We start from the raw sequence: 19,800 nt of genomic DNA on the forward strand, positions 1-19,800 counted from the left end.
CAGTGTTTCTCTGCTATTCATAAGGTTTTCAGTGACTAAATATTTGGAAGTAGTTCATCACTCTTTCTTCCTAGTCTGTCTTTGTCTGGAAGCTCATCTGAAACCTGTCCACCATGGGTGACCCTACTGGTATTTAATTACCGGTGGCATAGCTTTCAGAATCACATCAACTCACAAGCCACCACAGTACAGCAAACTGATAGATGAGTGGTGGCGGTTTTTATGACTATAGATATAACATTTTAAGTTTAATGTGCATGATCAACATTTTCTCCATTATTTACTCAGACAACCAACAAACCAAAAAAATCAAGCTCTAATGTATATCATTTGCCAATTTCTATGTTGTAAGTAGACGATTTTAAGCACCAAAATGTGGAGCACACCATTATATAGTACTTGTATGTCTACCATACAGAAAAAAAACCAGCTCAAATCAAGAATACCAATAGTAAAATGTAGTTTTGCTATTACTATGGTAAAAAGAAGTTTTGAGGACTTATTATCTGTTTTAATGTAATTTATTTAATTATAATTATTTTATTCTATTAATTTATAATTTAATTTATAAAAATGGCTATGTTTAACAACAGGTTTGAATTAATTCCTGAAAGCGAACTACTGGCTCTGACGATTCATTATGAGCTAGCCCTTGTTGTTGTTGTTAAGTGCCCGTCGAGTCGGATCTGACCCATAGTGACCCTGTACAAGGTTTTTGAGGCTGTAAATCTTTACAGGAGCAGAAAACCCCATCTTTCTCCCGTGGAGCGGCTGGTAGTTTCGAACTGCTGACCTTAAGGTTCGCAGCGCGATTCGTAACCACTACGCTACCAGAGCTCCTTGTATTATACCCCACTTATCCAGAGCTGTCTCTTTCATTTCAGTAATAAAGGGTCACCCATAGAAACTTCTGTGCTAAAAAAAAAAGAAAGAAAAAGAACAGGACTCAAGTAACTGTCTGTAAAATTAGTTATGGGTAAACCAGTTTGTCATCTACACCTACCAGTTTAACAAAATTACCACATTCACAAACAGCTCTAAATGTCATCAAAAACATGCTTGTTCCCAAGTATCAAGAACCAACCATTAGCTTCTTAGTAGGAATGTGGCTCTTACGGTAGTTTTTGTGTCCAAACTCACATAAAATATGAATCATAGACTATTAGAGCAGGAAGGGACCTTAGAAACTAGCTAGTTTGGCCTCTATTGCTTTATAAATAAGCTAACTGCAGTCCACAGAGGTTAAATTGTTGTTTTTGTTGTATGTCACTGAATTGGTTTCGACCTTGTACAGGTTTGAACTGCTGACCTTGCAGTCCGGGGCTTATCCTACAATGCTACACAGCCATCCAACATACAGAGAAACTAACTCCCCCAAACCAAACCTACTGCTGTCCATTCCAATTTATAGTGACGCTAAAGGACATAGGAAAACTGCCCCATAGGGTTTCCAAGGCTGTAAATCTTTATGGCAATAGACTGCCACATCTTTCTCTAGTGGAGTGGCTAGTAGGTTCAGAACTGCTGACCTTTTCATTAGCAGCTGAGTGCTTTTACCATGTGTTGCCAGGGTAAAGTTGGAATCAAACCCTATTTGTATCTGTAAAATGTTTTCTGGTGCTAAAGTTTCCTCCTGGAAATGCTTAGGTGAGATCGCCATGACAAGTGGATTCAGCTTTTTCTCACTTTGGGGATAAATGGGCCCTTTCAGCAACATTATCTTTGGAAGAGTATTGTTAGTTGTGGGAAAGAAACTTCTGGTAATAGTTATATGTTACATCACTAGGATGTTGTTTTTTCTTTCTATTTAATTACACTGCTTACCATAAGTTCTCTTAAGGCACAGAGCTGTCCATTCCAAGAGTGATCATTTGTAAGTTAATAGCAAGTGAACTGTACAAGTCTTGTATTAACCAGCCAACCCTCAAGCAAATTTCAGAGTTAAGAACATATTTTATGCCTTGATCTGAGAGAAAGAAAACTCAGGTTCATGTATTCACGTATGCTACTGGAAGCAGAAAATTCCTTTGGAAAGTGGGCTGTTGGCCAATCTCAGTAGGCTGCTGAAAGCATTTTGTTTTTGAGAGGAGTTTCATTTTCCTTCCCTGGAATTTACAAGTCTGTAATAGCATGTTTTTTTCTTCATTTCTTCTCTTCCTTTCTTTTTCTTCTTCTTCTTTTTTTAAAAAAACACAGATAATCTCTTATCTGAAAACCGTGGGACCAGACATGGGTGAAAAATCAGCATTTTTCAGATTTCAGAAAGGTAATATAGTGAATATTCTGAATCATCCCCGATGGGGTCAGGAATCATACTCTATAATCAAAAACATTTATATTTTATAGAAAAACATCAATATTTACATGAAGTGAGATAAAGAAAAGACTACAGATAGCCTGTCAGTTCATTTCAGGTCAATTATGACATTACAAGGATTATTTTTTTACTAATAAATAAATAAACCTTAAGATTTTCAGAGCTTTTTGGAGTATAGGCCTATACTTGCCATGTTAACATGTTCATCTTTTTTTTCTTTTGCATTTGAAAAATACATTTGTGCATGTGTATGCAAGATTTTCTTGTTCCATGTTCAACTTAAGTTTTATTTGTTGGAAGCTACTCATTCTTGTCCTATTAATTAATCTGAGGCATTAGTAATGTTTTATTCTGGTCTTACTATAATTTTAGGCTTTTGCACTCAGGCATGTTTTTCTGAGGTTTCTAAGAGATGGTTGTTTTAATATTCTTCCAATCTGTTGTCCTCTTTATAACACCAGTGGACTTGGTAATAACTTACTTGTGTTCCACCAGCCTTCTCATCCACTAGCATAATGCAATACAGCTTTGCAATCTTATTTTTGAGGCTGCTAAAGGTTCCTATATCTGGAAGAATGTATTAAAGGACAAGAAACAAGAGTTGTATATAATGAGAGAACCGATTAACACCACGCTTAACCTTACCTATCCTTGTATATGTAAAGGTCTTGATTCTTTTGGCTCATGCACAGTGGCACCATACAATAAGAACTGGACTGCGGTTTAAGTCCTCTCTCTCAAACATTTGACAACAATGCTGTACTAGACATGAAGGAAAAACTACTCTTTTTTCTCTCCTAAAATCCCTTGTAGTGTGATACTGTTGTTGTTGGCTACCTTTGAGTCAGTTCTGATTCATGGTGATTCCATGTGTGCTCCATGGGATTTTGACCCATAACTAAAGGATTATCTGTGATCTTTCCGAAACAGAATGCCAGGCTTATCTTCTGACCTGCCTCTGGGTGGATTTGAACTGCCAATCTTTTGGCAGCACTTAACCATTTGCACCACCCAGAGACTCTTAACCCATTACTACTCACTGCCATCAAGTCGATTCTGACTCAGAGTCCCTATGTAGGGTTTCTAAGCCTGTAAATATTTATTGGAGCAGAAAACCTTTCTTGGAGGAACTGGTAGATTCAAATAACTGACTTTGTAGTTTGGAGTCCAACTTGTAACCTTTATTACTCCACACTCTAAAAATCAAGATCTGAAAAGTTATCTAGAATATTATTCAGTGACAAAGGAGAATAAAAAGATGATAGCTGGGAAATTAGGTAGAAAGAAACAGACTGATGTAGGAGAACCTACTATTATCAAACTGATTCTGACTCAAGGTGACCCTAGAGGTCAGAGTACAACTGCCCCATAAGTTTTCTGAGGCTGTAGTTATGAATTGGGCTGTGAACTGCAAGGTCAGCAATTCGAAACTACCAGCTGTTTCGCAGCAGAATGATGAGGCTTTCTGCTCCCGTAAAGATTTACAGCCTCGGAAACCCTGTACAGGTACGGAACGACTCCATGGCACATAACAACAACAACAACAACAAATCTTTATAAAGAGGCTGGTAGGTTTGAATCGCTGACCTTAGCGATTAACCCACTGTGCCACCAGGGCTCCTATCCCTGAAGGAAAGGATGTACTAATATAAATTATACATATAATACTTAAATAGTAGAAGTTATAGAAAAATTTCTCAAAGATATTTAAAAGATGAAATAAAAATAAATGGAAGGGAGAAATAGTTTTAAAAACTGTTATTGTTTAGTACAATGATAAAAGCTATCCATCAATACACAGTACTTTTTAAAAGCCAAAGTTCGTATACAATGTTACTAAAATACCAGAGGCCATACATAATGTCTGACCCAAGCTCCCACCTCATATAACAAACTCTTATATAGGAGCTTTAAAAAAAAAGATTGACTAACCCACTGTCCTGCAGTGTTAGGAGACTGCTTTGTCTGACATATTGAATTTCGAATGTCTGTCACACTTCCTCCTTTCAGATGCACAAAAGGTTTTTGTGAAGTTTCTCTTGGTTTTATTGCTGGCAGTTACAGAAACCATGCCACATGCCTGGTATAGAGTTATGGAGTGTGATATTACTTGACAAGTGTCTTCAGAGCTTTTGGATTAAAAAAGAGTGACTATGAAAATTTCTTTAAGACCTGCTAATAATAACCTGTAATGATTCAAACTCCTTAATGGATCACTTATGACATTTCTCTAATATTGTTGCATATTCTGTGTGAAAGCATAATGTAAAAAAACCCTTGTATTCATTCTCTTGCAACTCCTTTGGTTCCCTCCATTTCTACAAGAATACCTATTTTGGAGTGTTTAGTTAACTTCCCAGGGTGGGTCCTAGTCTTGAGTCTCAACACTATTTCCAGCTGAGAATTACCTGTAACTGTGCTAATTTGTTGTATTTGTTAATTGCCGTCCAGTCTGTTTCCGAACCCTAGCAGCCCTGCATAGGGTTTCAAGGAGCGACTGGTGAGCTTGAACTGCAGACCCTGAGGTTCAAACTGACTTTGCAGCCCTGAGCATCAACCCCACAGCATCACACCAGGCCTTTTGTGCAAGCTTAGGGAAACATAACTGGGACATTTGCTAAGTAAACTTGTAAGCATTCTGAACCTCTGTAACTTGGAATTTGGAGACCTGGGATTGAATCTGCATTCTGCCATTGTGTATTCCTGGGCAAATTGTTTGCCTTCTATGTAAAATAATGTCTTTCCTATGCATTAGGTGGTTTAGGGGATTAAAAAACTATATGTAAAGCACATGAACATTCATAATATGGTAATTTACCATTATTATTGAATCCCAGTCTGTTGGGTACTACCCTGGTAGAGAGGGAACCTGAAGGGGGAGAACGCCTCATACTTTCTTCCTTGACTGGACAGGCATTCCCAGTGGCTTAGGGGGAGAGCCTAAGAAAGGTTCTAACCAACGGGTGTGGTTGGGACACGGAAGGGAGGATTACAATTTGGGCCAGAGAGTGTCTGTAGGTAACCTGCACACACGCTCACAAAGCCAGGAATCGGAAGAAGGGCCTTGGCAATGGACTTCAACCCGGGTAGGGACGGCTGGTATCAGGACATCCAGTGGCCGGGCCTGTCGGAGGGCACACCCTCGAGTCCTGGCGCGCGGTGCAGAGGCACCCGAACTCCCAGACAATGCAGCGCGCGGAGGGCGCCGGCCGGTAAAGACTCCGCAGCGGCCGAGGCGCGCACCGCCTTCCTTCCTGCAGGATTAGCTTCCCGGCTGCGGCGGCGAGCGCGCGGATTGGCGGCCTGGTCCTCCCGCCGCCCGCCCCGCCCCGCCCCGCGCCGTGTCGGCCACCGCCCCCGCCCCGGACCCGCCCCCTCTCCGCGGGAGTCTGTCGGTGCCTGAGGCTGGGTGGCGGGCAGTTCCCACCCGGCTCGGTGCGCCCGTCTCGGGGGCTCGTTCGGGAGAGGAAGGGGCAGCTGGTGGTGACGGCAGACGCAAGGAGCCCTCGGCCGCGGTGCTGCAGACTCGGGCCGGGGCCGAGCTGCGCCGGGCTGTGCGCTTGCCCTTCCTCTCCCGCCAGCCGGACTGCGTCTGGGCACCGCGGGCGGCGAACCTGCTCCCTCTTACCGGCGCTCGGCTCCTGCAGTGAGCGGCCCCGGCGCCCCTGGCCAGCTTCCCTTTGTCCGCCGGACCGAGAAGGAGCTGCGGGCGCGGCGGCGTCTGTGAGGTCGGTGCCCGCCGCTGCGTCTGAGGCGGCGGCTCTCCCGCTTCGGGCCGCCAGCTCCCCTGTGCTGAGGCGATGCCGGACCAGATCTCCGTGTCGGAATTCGTGGCCGAGACCCACGAAGACTACAAGGCACCCACCGCCTCCAGCTTCACCACCCGCACTGCCCAATGCCGGAACACGGTGGCGGCCATCGAGGAGGTGAGTGTGGCGGGGCCGGGCCTCCCGGGCGCGATGCGGGCCCTCGGGCGCAGCGCGGCAGCCCGCACCGCAGGTAGCGCTACCCACCAGCCCCGCGCTCCGCGGGGACTTGCACTTCCTCCCCTTGTGCGCCGTCCCTACTCCCGGCGAGGTTTGAGAGTCTGCCCCCCTCCCCCGCCCCAGATCCCCCATTTCCCTTCCTCTCCCCTGTCCATAGGAAAAGTTTTTTTTCCCCTTCCAAATCCCGAAACGGCAGGGTTAATTCTGCTTGTAACAGAAGCTCTTTGTTCCCGGTGTGGGTTGTTCGGAGATGGTTGATGGTTACCTTTTGGCCTTTTTAAAGAAAAATTCCCCCTCCCTCTTTTCTCTCGCGGGGTTCCTGTGGTTATGTCGCTCCCTCACCCCCTTTTGCGGCTAACTTTGACAGGCAAGTCCGTGTCGGCGGGTGAGCTGGAGACCCCCCTGCGCCCGCCACTTCCCCTGGGTCCGGAAGCTTGGGTTTACCCGAACCTTTTCCCAGGCGCTGGAGCGAAACTCGGAATTCATCAACTTGATTTAGAATGCCTCAGCCCTGCAATTTGCCTTGGTTCATCTCCACACACACCCACACCACACACACACACACACCCCGAGTTGCTGGGCTGGGAGAAGGCGTTGTGTGATTTGAGCCCCTCGACAGCTCCCCGATTCTCCTGGACTCGGGTGTACTGAGCCTCCGCAGCCAGGTCGGTCTAGGGCAGACATTGTTGTTAAGTGCTGTCGAGTGGGTCCCTATGCATAGCGACCCTGTATAGGGTTTGCGAGGAGCGGCTGGTGAATTTGAACCGCCGACCTTGTGGTTCAAACCGACCTTATGGTTGAGGACTTATTCTACAGTGCCAGCAAACACTGGCAGCTCAAAAAAGGTGTGCAGTCTTAGCCTGAAAGGCCTGAGCCGAATTCCACACGGTGTACAAAAATGAGGAATTCAGGCAAGGTGTGGAAAACCGGTGCCTTTAGATCCCCAAGGTCTTTCATAGCCTTTCACTAGTTACTTGCATCTTACCTGCCTAAACCCCTAAATACCTACGTCCCTTATGTATCAATCTGGGAAAGGCCTAATTTTACTTAAGTGGCTATTAAGTGGCTAAAGGTGCAAAGTCACTATGCCTAGTTGCTGTTGTTAAAGTGTATTTGAGTCAGTTCTGACTCAGCGACTTTCCAGGTTGCAGCTAGTGGGTTTGACCTGGTCACCTTCTGGTTAGCCGTTAACCAGCGGGATTCCAGTTGAGGAGCGGGAACACTTAGAAATTAACAAGTTTAGGTTGGAAATTAAAGCAGCATGCAGTAGTGAAAGGTGCAGGGACCCACATTTACTGTTGGTCTGCCAAATCACTTGTCTTTTCAGGGTGTGTGGTGCTGGTTCCTTCTTTTTGAGGGCCGTTTTGAAGATTAGCATTCTGCTTGGCTTATAAGAACTGACTGATTTACAAGCTGCAAATATAACAATATTGAATAGATAATTACATTTATCTTTGTTAGGTGTAGAGAAATACTGGGCTAGAGATGTCGTTAGAGAGCTTAGATTAAAAATGGCATTCTTTTTCTTTTTCTTTTTTGTTCACTTGAACAAAGCATCTGTAGTTAGGAATTGGGAAAAAATCCAGAATGATTTCCTTTAATGGATACTTTTTTTTTTTTTTCAATACAGACATAAACAGCCAATAATATTGTCAAATCAAAAGTTCCTGACCTCCTTATTTTGGGTAGAATAAAGCTAGTGAGTCTTTTGTAGTGAGTTCTGTGATCTTTGTATCACGTAATTCTACTTCATCAGTGAGGGTGAACTTGATGCCTTCAGATGAGTGGTGGGGATGAGAGCATGAATTTTGTTTAGAAATGCTGGTTGAAAAACAAGAAGAAAATATTCATGATGTGCGGATGAGGTAAATATTTCTTGAAGGAAGCTTTGTACCCTATGCCTTTGAAAATACTTGATTGTGTTTAAAGTTCTGTTTCCTTCCCTCATTGCATTTTGTTAGCTAAATACTATTAACACTGACAGATGTTGGAAAGCCAAGAAATAAGAATTGCTATCAAAATTGGCATACCCTTTCTCTGATTGATTTTAGTTTACAGTACATAATTCCAAAGTTCTTTTTGTATGATGTGCAGGAGATTAATCTAGAGCTCATTTAGTAGATTAAAAAGATACTAGATTTGGTCATTTTATTCACTTGCAAACTTGCTCCCCATTGCCATTTAAGCACAAGAATTGGTTAATGTCTCAAAAATGGAGAAAAGTGAAATGCTTTCCAGGTCTATCTCACTGCACGTAAATCCAATATACGTATTTTGTGGTGGGTACATACGAACTTGGATTCATAGAATGACTAAATTTTAAAGTTGTGTACTTTCTGAAAGGAATTACTGAGAATTTCTTTATGTAATGTTATTTTCCATAGTATTTAATATTCTGTTCCATTATGGTCTTATAACAAATGATGCCCACATATTTTGGTCTTAAACAAACATTTACTTTTCATTCAAAAGAGTGATTATTATGACATAGTTACTTGACAGAAATAAACTTAAAATTTACAAGCTCGTGATCTTATATTTAAACAACTAAGTTAGGGAATTACTAAACTAACTTTAATTGATTAACCTTTGTTGTTGTTTGTCTGTGAGTTGATTCTGACTGCGGCTACCCCATGTATGTAGAGTAGAACTGCTCCATTGGGTTTTCAGAAGCAGATGGCCAGGTCTGTCTTTCAAGGTGCCTCTGGGTGGGTTTGAACTGCCAACCTTTGTGCTAGTAGACAAGCAGTTAGTTGTTTGTCCCACCCAGGGACTCTTTGTGAGCCTATTATTTCTAATGTAACTGAAACTGATTTTGCAACTTAAAATTGCTTTTTGGTTTGCACACCTATAGCTGAGATAATATTTCATTCTGTCGTGCATAGGGTTGCTATGAATTGGTACTGACTCAATGGCACCAAATAACAACTATCGAATCCTCATCCTATACCATGGGTTTTACATCTGTTGTATGTATTCCTCATCCTTGCTTTATAGATAAGGAAATTGAAACTCTGAGAGTTTAGGTAATTTGTTCAAGGTTATAAAACTAGTGTTCGAAAGGACTGGGATTTGAACTTGGCTCCATACTTTTTTCAAAAACTACACTGCTTCCTGTTACTTTTAACAGTGCTGCATTTTGTCAATTATTCCTTTGTCAGATAGTGATGTGAGTTGAAGTTTAGTTGCCACTTCTTGCCAGTTGTGTGAACTTGGGTGAGATACCTTAAGTTTTTTCATAGTCCGCAACTTTAAACTCAGGATAACAATGACAGTGCGTTTCTACTTTAGAGGGTTGTGGTGAAACACGGCACAGTGTCCGATAGAAACTGATAAAGCAAATTAAATGTTAACTGTTTCACAGATTATATTATATAGTCAGTATGCAGAACGCATGAGGGTTTTAAGACCAAAGAATCACTAGGTGGAATGAAGATGGTATTTAATACAAGGGTAGGGAGGAGAAGTAGAAACACTTCATAGTAGGGCAAAGGATGAATTGTTGAACAAGTGACTGAATCAAAAACTAACCCCAAACCAAACCCACTGCCATCAAGTTGATTCTGATTCATAGTGATCCTGTAGGACAGAGCAGAATTGTTGCCATAGAGTCTCCAAGTCTGCACATCGTTACAGAAGCAGTGTGCTAAATCTTTTTGTCTTGGAACTGTTGATAGATTTGAACTGCCACCTTTTCAGTTAGCAGTCGAGTGATTAACCACTATTCCACCCAGGATCTATAATAAAAAACACAAGGTATCTGTTGTTGTAAATTGCCATCCCCCACCCTCATTGGAGTCTTATGCACCATGGGATCAGACTGTTGTGACCCATAGGATTTTCATTGGCTGATGGTTGGAAGTACATCATCAGGCCTTTCTTTTCTAGTCTATCTTAGTCTAGAAGTAACTGAAAACTTAAGCATCATGGCAGGAATTGAACCTGGGTCTCATGCATGAAGAGTGAGAGTTCTATCATGGATCCCCTACTGCTCTGTATTAACCCATGCTTGTTTTTTTTTAAACCAGTTTGTTGTTATGACAGGGAATATGCAGGTAAGAATATCTATATGTTAAATTTTCACTTAGTAGAGATCACTTCTCTGGATGAGGTAATGATGTTGCTTGATTTTAGCAAACTTAGCAAAATATGGAGCTGCAACTGGAGTCAGCCTTGTGTTTGGGGAAATTATGGAAAAAAATAAGTAACTGTGACATACAATGGAAAAGTGAGCTCCCCACTCCCCACCCTTCTTTAGTTGTGTTTCTGTCTTGATTTCTTTAAGCCTCGACACTTTGAAGTATTCTCAGAATAGCAAAGAACTGTATACATACTTGGAATATTTATGTTTTTTAGTGAGAATCTCCTTCTGTCTTGCTTTTTTTGGCATTGTTAGATGTGTAGTTTTAAGCATAAATTTGATGTTGACTTGAAAGTATTAAAATTTAATCTACTTCCTTCCGGGGCCATAATTTTCTACTGTGTTGTCCTTGGTTACCCTGGAAATCTCCTTGCTATCACAAGCAGAGGATTCTAACTGCAGGGGTCGAATGAGCATCTGGGCCTCAAAGACTCCCAGGGGCCCTAATCCACCTCCCCAGTAGCTACAGTGGGAACCCGGCCTACGTGCTTCTCAGGCAAGAATGTGACTCTCTATTTTAGCCCTTTGTGACTTCTTAGAAAAAACAATTTCCCCAAATCCCAGATGATCAGAATTTGAATCTGTTGTCAGATATCGCTTCATGACCAGTGCATCAGTGTTTTTGGAAGAGAACCTCTGTGGTCAAACAAGACCCTCTTTTTATGCTGTGTTCTGAAATTTGGATGAACTGTTTATAGAAATCTGAATCATTTAAGGAGGAATAATCTTTTTACATTATTTTGTTTTCTCACTGCTGAATCAGTTTCTTTTTCTTGTGATTAAAAGTTGCAATGCTGATTACTACAAGAACAAGCAAGTTGAGGGGGCAATAAAGGCACGAAGTGATTGGCTTACAAGGTTTCAAGAGGGAGCTTAGTTAAGAGTGTGGGGGGAAAGAAAGAGTCCCCACTGAATAGTTATCATCTTGTCTAGATGGGTCTGGTAAAAGGAGATGGGGATAAGATTCGTAAGATTCAATAGTGAATAACTGTTATCATGACTAATTGCGACTGTCACACTTGTAAAGGTAGAAGTTTTGTAACAAAAAAAAAGGGGAGTGGTTAATATTACAGTCCAGAAACAGAGGACCCTAGGACCATCAAGAGAGGAACACACAAGCAGAATGTGGGACCTTATCCAGAGAAGCAGCAGTGCCAGAGATGGAGGCAGAGATGGGGGCATGGAGAAGGGGAGCAGCTGAGGACTCTAGATTCATCAACTAAGAAGAGAAGGACTAAGAGCTGGTGGCCAGTAGCAGAATTGCAGAATGTGCCCTTTGGAGATATAAATTATTATATATGTCTGAGTGGGTTTTTTTGTTTGTGTGTTTTTTAGAAAGCTAAAGTGGATAGAGAGAAATACTTTTAACTCATGGCATATGGAAGGGATTATAATCAATGTAATGAAACAAGTTATATGAATGGTTGAATGTGAAACTGATGATGTGCCCTGTAAACTTTCACTCAATCCACAATAAAAACCTTAAAAAAAAAAAAAAAAAGATAATGGGAAAAAAAAAAAAAAAGAGCAAGCAAGTTGCTCACCCTGGAGACATCAAAGCAAGTGGTCAGGACCCCTCAGGGCATACCCCTTCCTTGAAAGTGAGGGAAAAACAGCAATGAAGCTGTGACTTAAATCTTACAATGTTCAATAGATTCCTGTGAACCCTGGGTGGAGACCTGGTTGGCCAGCAGTGTGGCAAGACCTGGGGACTCTTGGGCACAGAGTCAGTGACATAGCCACAGAGGACTAGGGTGGAGAGTGTAGCATCCAGTTGATAAGAAGAGAGGGCTTATGCATAAGAACACCCATACTAGCAGGTAATACCCACTTGACCTGGCTTCAATGGCTGGGTGATCAGAGCTCAACTAGAAGAAGAAAGAAGAGGAAAAAAAGAGTAATCTGATACAATTTGATGAACTTGACCTACACCTATGGAAGCGGTAGCTCAAAAGAGGCAACAAATATTTGCAGCGAGGATCATACCCACTTCCTCTATACACAGAGTAGACATGGATGGGCAACTTGGACACTGGCTACCCAAAATGGAGGGTGCTACAAAGGCAAGAAGTGACTAGCTTACAAGCTTTCAAGGGGGAACCTACATCCAGAGGGCGTGGAGCAAGGTAGACTCTCCGCTGAGTAGTATCCAGTTTGCCCGAGCTGGGCTGATGAAAGGAGATGAGGATAGGTCTCTTGTGATACAATAGTGAATAATTGTTATCAGGACTGATTGTGAGGGTTGGGAATGTAAAGGTAGATGTTTTGTAGCAAAAGGAGGGGAATGATTGACTTTGCAGTCTAGGAGCAGAGGTCTCTGGGACCATCAAGGGAGAAGAGTGGAGAGCAGGACCCTACCCAAAGAAGCAGTGATGCCAGAGATGGAAGCAGAGAGGATGACTTGGAGAGATGGAGCCGCTGGGAACTTTAGGCCCAGAGAGGGGGAGGGAGAGGCTGTGTGCTGACGACCAGGGAGCAGGCTTGCAGGGTATACCCTTTGGTTGGTTTATGATGAATGGAGGGGATTGTAACCATGGCAATGAAATGATACACGATAGGATGAATGTAAAGCTAATGTTCTCCCATATAAACTATCACATAATTCACAATAAAACATTAAAAAAAGTAGCCACGCTGGTGGGTTCTAAACCCTGTATCTGTCCATGATTTAGTGAGTCCTTCAGTGTGGTAGTCGGGGTGATGGGAATAGAATACACCTACTCCTTACTGGTGTGGCACAGTTGGTTAATGCACTGGACTGCAAAGTCTGCTTGAACTGGGAGGCCTGTGGTTTGACCTCACTAGCTGCTACTCCAAAACTCTATACAAGGTGGCTATGGGTCAGAACCCGACTCGACGGCACTTAACAACAACAGCAACACTGCTCACTTACGGACTGCCTCATGATCTGACATTCTGCATTTACTACAATGGTAAAAAAGTCTATCTCGACTGTTTTGTGCATTAGCAGTGCACATCTGGCAGTAATGAACATCGAGGTCCCCAGTGGAGTCCCTGACTGTTGGACCCTATGTGCACGTAGAAAGGAAGCTCGTATTGCGTAATATCTCACTGCCTGGGAAGAGAGATGTGAGTGTGGTCTCCCTCCCCAGCCACAGGGGTGCTGGGTGGACCAGGGGCAAGGAGGGGTTAGAAAAAGGCAGGCTGGAATAGGACACTACTCAGTGAGTCCTGGGTGCCCACAGTGGGCTGAGACCAAGGCAGTGGCAGCCGCTGTCCTGAAAGAGCTGCCCTCTGGGCTGGGGAAAAATTGGGACCCTGGGGCCTGGCTTTACTTTCCAGCCCTAAGGGGCAGCCAGACTAGACCAGGCTGTGGTCAGAAGGAGCTCTGAGATGTAGGGCATGTGGATATCCAGGGCCTGAGAGACCCTATGTCAGTTGACTGCCACCTGCATTTATACTTCCTCAATTTCTACTCGTGGGGTGGGGGGCACAGGAGAGGGGAGGGCAGGCTGCCTTCAGGTGAGAGTAGAGGGTCAGTGGGAGAGTGGCCAATAGCTGCTGCAGTTTAAGCTCTCAGTGGAAGCTCTAGATTGTTGATAAAAGCCTTGGATGCTCGGGCAAAGGTTTGGTGGTGAAAACCCAGCAGACAGTGTACAGCCTACACCCCCACCCACACACAGCACCCAAGCCTTCTTGCCTGCCTACAGGGCACACTCTACCCCTGACAAAGCCACCAAGGGTGTTTGGGGTTGTTGATGGAATGTGCCCGAGTCACCCGTACTGAAAATATGGTGAGGACAGGAGAGGGAAAGGGCCCTGGGAATTGTAATCTGGGTAGTTCCCGGCCGTTCCAGCTCAGGAAAGCTAGACAGCCCTCTCTTTCAGGCTCTGGTTTGAGGCCCAGCTCTCCTGAGAGGATGTGGGCTAGGTGGCAGGTGACCTCAGAAGGAGGCAGACAGACAGAACATTCACAATACAAGTGAGAGGGTGAGGTGATATGGTCATCTTCCATTTTCCTACAGACTAATGGGAGAGACAGACATTCTAGAAACACATCAGTGCAATAAAATGCTGTGAGGATTGTGGCTAGAAGAATGTACAGAATCCTGTAGCTGACAGGTAGGGGAGTGACTGGTTCTGCCTGGGGCTGCAGTTAGGGAGGGCCTTGTTTGGTGAGGTGTGACTTGAAGTCAAGGTAGTCATCTGTAGGTCACACATGCTTTAGTCACTAGGGTGGCTCATCTGGGCTTCCATAGCTACCTGCCTTAAGTAAATGTTTATTGACTCCTGAGGTGGTAGCTATCTCTGTGGTGGGATTTTCATTGACACTCAATCCGCAGATGGTTGCTCAGGTTATGAGTTTGGAGTAATCGTTGATTTTTCTCTTATACCGTGTTTCGGGGCACAGGTACCTTTCTTTGTGTAGCATGTACAAGTACATTTGAGGCTTGCAATGACCAGTGTGTTGTGGAGTTCATCTTTCTCCACTAGCATTAAAGAATCCGTTTCTCTATTGCACAAGCCACATTTCAAGTGCTCAATAGCCACATGTGACGAGTGGCTAATGTATTGGACATCTTAGTTTGAGAATATTTTCATCATCATTGAAAATTCTATTGGAGACTGCTGTTTTAGACCCACTGACTAGCACTGTGGGTTATGCTTTGGTCGGTGGTTTAAACCCATCAGCAGGTACTCAGGAGAAAGGTGAGGCTGTCTATTCCTGTAAAAACTTTTATAGTCTCAGAAACCCTACACAGGGTCTTTAATGAGTTAGAATCAAGTTGATGGCAGTGAATTTGGGTTGCGTTTTTTATTTTTTAACTAACTGCATCTGTATCACCGGGTAACTCATTAGAAATTCGAATCTCAGACTTTATCCCAAACCTGGTAAATCAGAATCAACATTTTAATATCTCCAGGTACCTTATTTGCACTATAGGATCACTTAACAAATGCTTGTGGCTAGAGATGCCTGGCCCCACTCCCTGAAGTTCTGATTTAATTGGTTTGGGTGGGACGTGAATCATTGGCATTCTTTTAAAGTCTCCCCTGAAATGGAGTTGGTAATCACTGCAGTAAACAAGTAATTATGTAATTTGTCAGGTAGTGGTAAGTGTTATAAAGGAAAATTACATAGAATAAAGGAATAGAAAATTATTTTGGAGATCCAGGAGATTGAAACCTGGACAGGCCTCTCTGAAAAGGTGGCATTTAAGCAGAGGCCTTAATGAAGTGGAGGTGGCGGTGGTTGTATGCTGTGGAGTCGGTTCTGATTCATAGCGATCCTGTATGGGTTTCCAAGGCTATAAGTCTGTACAGGAACAGAAAGCCTCATCTTTCTTCCATGGAATCCCTGATACTTTTGAACTGAAGATCATGAAATTAGTAGCTCAACTGGTAACCACTATGCTACCAGAGCTCCTTCCTGAATGAAGTAAGTCACAGAAAATCTGAATCCAGAAACAGCATGTGAGAGGGCCCTGATATGAATGAAAATGGGCTCAAAGGACTGGAAGGACAGAAAGAATACCAGTGTTTTTGGAGAGGAGAGAATGAGGGAGAGGAAGATGGGGCAGAAGCCCTTCAGAAAGCTGGCCAGATCAAGCATGGCTTTATGGATCATGAGGGAGGGAATTTGGCTTTTGTTTTATGTACAATGGAAGTGTCTTGAGCAGGGGAGCTATTGTTGTTGTTGTTGTTATGTGCCGTCGAGTTGGTTCCGACCCATAGCGACCCTGTACAGGGTTTCCGAGGGTGTAAATCTTTACGGGAGTAGAAAGCCTCATCTTTCTCCCGCGGAGCAGCTGGTAGTTTCGAACCGCTGACCTTAAGGTTTGCAGCCTGATTCGTAACCACTATGCTACCAGAGCTCCTTCAGGGGAGCTATATTACCTGGTTAACCTTTTTTTAAAGTTCACTGTGGTGGTTCTGGCGGGGACTGAACTGCAGGGACATTTGCAGTCATCCAGGCCACAGTGGCTGGAGCTAGGATGGGAGCCATGGAGGTGGTGAAGAAGGTCCAGTTGAGGTCCATTGTGTGAGAATAGCTGTCTAGACCTGCTGACAGGTTCTCAGTACGTGTGCTGGTGGGATCCCCATTGCTGTCAATTAGCTTCTGACTCATAGTCACTAGTGGGATAGTGGAGAACAAAGCACAGTTCCTGCTCCAGGGCAGGTAACAGCCAAAGCCAGTTCATTCAGACTACCTGATGAAAGGACACTCCAGTGCCCCTGTGGTACAGTTGGCACTATCCTATCTGGTGCTGTTTTATGTTGGTGTCAAGAGGCCAGCTGTGTGCTGCTCAACTAGTTATAGAACTTGTGTTGGGTCCAGTCCTGAATATTTGTTATGCTTTGCTGCAGATACTGACCAGGACTAGAGTAAAGCAGGGCTGTGTAGACTAGGGCCAGAGAGGTAGTGTGGGCTGCTTTCTGCCTGTTTTTGAGCAGATGAGTAGTTGAAACTTTCTTGGATGTCCGGAATGCTGTTCACATTTCACAACATCCCACGTAGGGGTTCCAAGGCTGTAATCTTTACAGAAGAAGACCACCACATCTTTCTTCTGCAGAGTTGCTGCTGAAGAACATTTCAGCCACAATGAAGCACGTAACCACTGTGTCATCTGGGCTCCTTACCACAGGTATCCAAGTTAGAGTTTACAGCATGTAGTTTTGGGAAACATAGTTCAGTCCATAATTATTGTTGTTAAGTGCCATCAAGTTGGTTCTGACTCATAGCAACCATGTATAGATAGGCATCTACTATATGGAGTCCTGGTGTGGCACAGTAAAATAAGCATGGAACTGCTAGCCACAAGGTTGGTGGTTCAAACCCAGCAGCTGCTCCTTGAAAACCCTATACAGGGTCTCTGTGAATAGGAACCAATTTCACGGCACTTAACAACAATATGAGGAAGTTTCTAAAAATTCACAAAAAGCTGGAATTGAAAGATAATGGAATTTTCCCCCTAAGACTCAGCAAGAAAATTATTGGAATTCATTGATAGATTCAGCAGTGTGTCAGGGTACGAGATCAACATACACAAATAAGTTGAATTCCTTTACACTAATAAAGCAAGCTCTTTAAAGGAAAACAACACCATTTATAATAGTCACCCAAAAGATGAAATACTTGGGAATAAATTTAACCAGAAAAATGAAAGACACAAAGAAAACTACAAAATGCTACTACAAGAAACCAAAAGGGACCTGTAGATATGGAGGAATATAGCATGTTAGTAGATAGGAAGACTAAACATTGAAAAAATATCAATACTACCCAAAGCAATCTATAGATATAATGCAATCTCAATTGAGATTCCAACATCATTCTTTAAAGAGATGGGGAAAAAAAAAATCACTAACTTTATATGGAAACAAAAGATACTCTGGATAAGCAAAGCATTATTAAAAAAGATGAACAAAGTAGAAGGCCTCTCATTTCCTGATCACAAAACCTACTACACAGCCACAGTAGTCACAATGAAAGACATGTAGATCAGTGGAACAGAATTGAGAACCCAGGAGTAAATCCATACACCCATGATCAGTTGATCATTGACAAAGGGCCAAAATGCGCTAAATGGGAAAGAAGTAGTATCTTAAAAAAAAAAAAAAAATAGTGCTGGCAAAACTGGAAATCCATCATTTTGGAAATCTACAAAAAATGAACTCAAAATAGATTAAAAACCTAAATGTAAACCTTTTTTGGGAAACATAGTTCCACCCATAATTATTCCCTTAAAGATCATCAATGAAAAACTTAAGGGCTCTGATACAGGGCATACATACACTATCAAACATAACTGAAAATGCAAACAAAAGACAAAATAGATGACTGGGACCTCCTAAGAATTAGACACTTATATGCATCAAAGAATTTCACTAGAAGAGTAAAAAGAGAACCTACAGACTGGGAAAAATGTTTGGCAATGACATATTAGACAAAATTTATAGAACACTTCAATGCCTTAACATGAAGAAGACAAATAATCTAATTAAAAAATGAACAGAGGACATGAACAGACACTTCACCAAAGAAGACATTCAGGCGACCAACAAACATATGAAGAAATGCTCAGGATCATTACTCATTAGAGAGATGCAAATCAAAACAGCAATGAGATATCATCTTACAGCATTAACAACAAAGTGAAAACAAAACAACAACAACAACAAAAAAAAACAGCAAATGCTGATGAGGGTGTAGAGAGACTGGGACCCTCCTGCACTGCTCATGGGACTATAAAATGGTGCAACCACTTTGGAAAACTATATGGTACTTTCTCTAAAAGTTTGAAATACCGCATGATCTATCAGTTCCTCTACATGGTATATATCCTCAAGAAGTAAGAGCTGTGACATGAATAAGATACATGCACACATATGTTCATTGCAGCACTATTCACAATAGAAAAAAGATGGAGACAACCTAAGTGCCTATCAACAGAAGAGTGGTTAAACTTTGGTACATACACACAATGGAATACCATGCAATGTTGAAAAATAATGAATCTGCAAAACACCTCACAACATGGATGAACCTGGAGGACATTAGGCTGAGTGACATTAGTCAATTATAGAAGGACAAGTATTGTATGAGACTACTGTTGTAAACAACAACTATTGTAAAAAGGTAAAATATTTCCTTGATAAAAGAAACATTTTGTGATGGCTATTGGAGGTTGGGAGAGTTATTCACTAGTTGGAGGATAGATGCATGTTAATGTGGGTGATGGGGCAGGCAATATACAGTAAGAGGTAGGTTGACAGAGAGATGAAGGTAGCAGGAGGCACAGGGAAGAGTGTAAAAGTTAAAGGAAATAGAGGTAAATACTGTTAACTGGTGGTACATGGAAGAGATTACATTCATTGTAATGAAGCAATGTATATTTTCTGCTGAATGTAAAACTGGTAGTCTGCTCTGTAAACTGTCACTCAGTTCACGATAAAAAGGTTTTTTTTTAAAACAACAGAAAGATAATGAAATTTTTTCATAAACTTTTTGAAGCCCCCTGTCCGTTGTCCCTGCCAGGTGCTGACCCTGTAACAGTAAAAAGGACTAGCTCCTTACCCTTTAAATCACTTATAATTTCATGCTTTGTGTGCAATTATGTTTCATCCTCTTAACTCTTTTTATGCCATGGACCCCCATGACAATCTAGTGAAGCTGAAAGATTTCTTTTCAAAATGATATTTTAATGCATAAGTAAGGTACATAGGCTTTCAAAGAAACCAATTATATTGAAGGTTCAGTTAGTAAAGCATCTTTTAAGAATTGCTGTACTAATGTGCTTTTTTATTAAAGCATTAATTATCAAGATTTAGTAGTGGCTCTAAAAGTACCTAATTTTGAAGCTATGATGAGTGTAAACAATATTTTGAGATAA

The 19,800-nt window shown here is 42.4% G+C and overlaps 1 protein-coding gene across 2 annotated transcripts in view; it reads left to right on the forward strand.

The window, feature by feature from the left end:
* The first annotated feature begins 6,075 nt into the window (after positions 1 to 6,075).
* The window catches only part of ASAP2 (ArfGAP with SH3 domain, ankyrin repeat and PH domain 2), a 281,424-nt gene continuing 267,699 nt past the window's right edge, over positions 6,076 to 19,800 (forward strand). Inside the window, exon 1 of one of the 2 annotated variants that reach the window (XM_006863981.1) lies at positions 6,076 to 6,243. In XM_006863981.1, coding sequence (XP_006864043.1) covers positions 6,118 to 6,243 — 126 coding nt within the window. In that variant the 5' untranslated portion in view covers positions 6,076 to 6,117. The remainder of the gene's footprint in view (positions 6,244 to 19,800) is intronic. The other variant, XM_006863980.1, reaches the window with a different exon arrangement.

The sequence above is a fragment of the Chrysochloris asiatica genome, unplaced genomic scaffold (assembly GCF_000296735.1).
Source record: "Chrysochloris asiatica unplaced genomic scaffold, ChrAsi1.0 scaffold00058, whole genome shotgun sequence".
NCBI lineage: Eukaryota > Metazoa > Chordata > Mammalia > Afrosoricida > Chrysochloridae > Chrysochloris > Chrysochloris asiatica.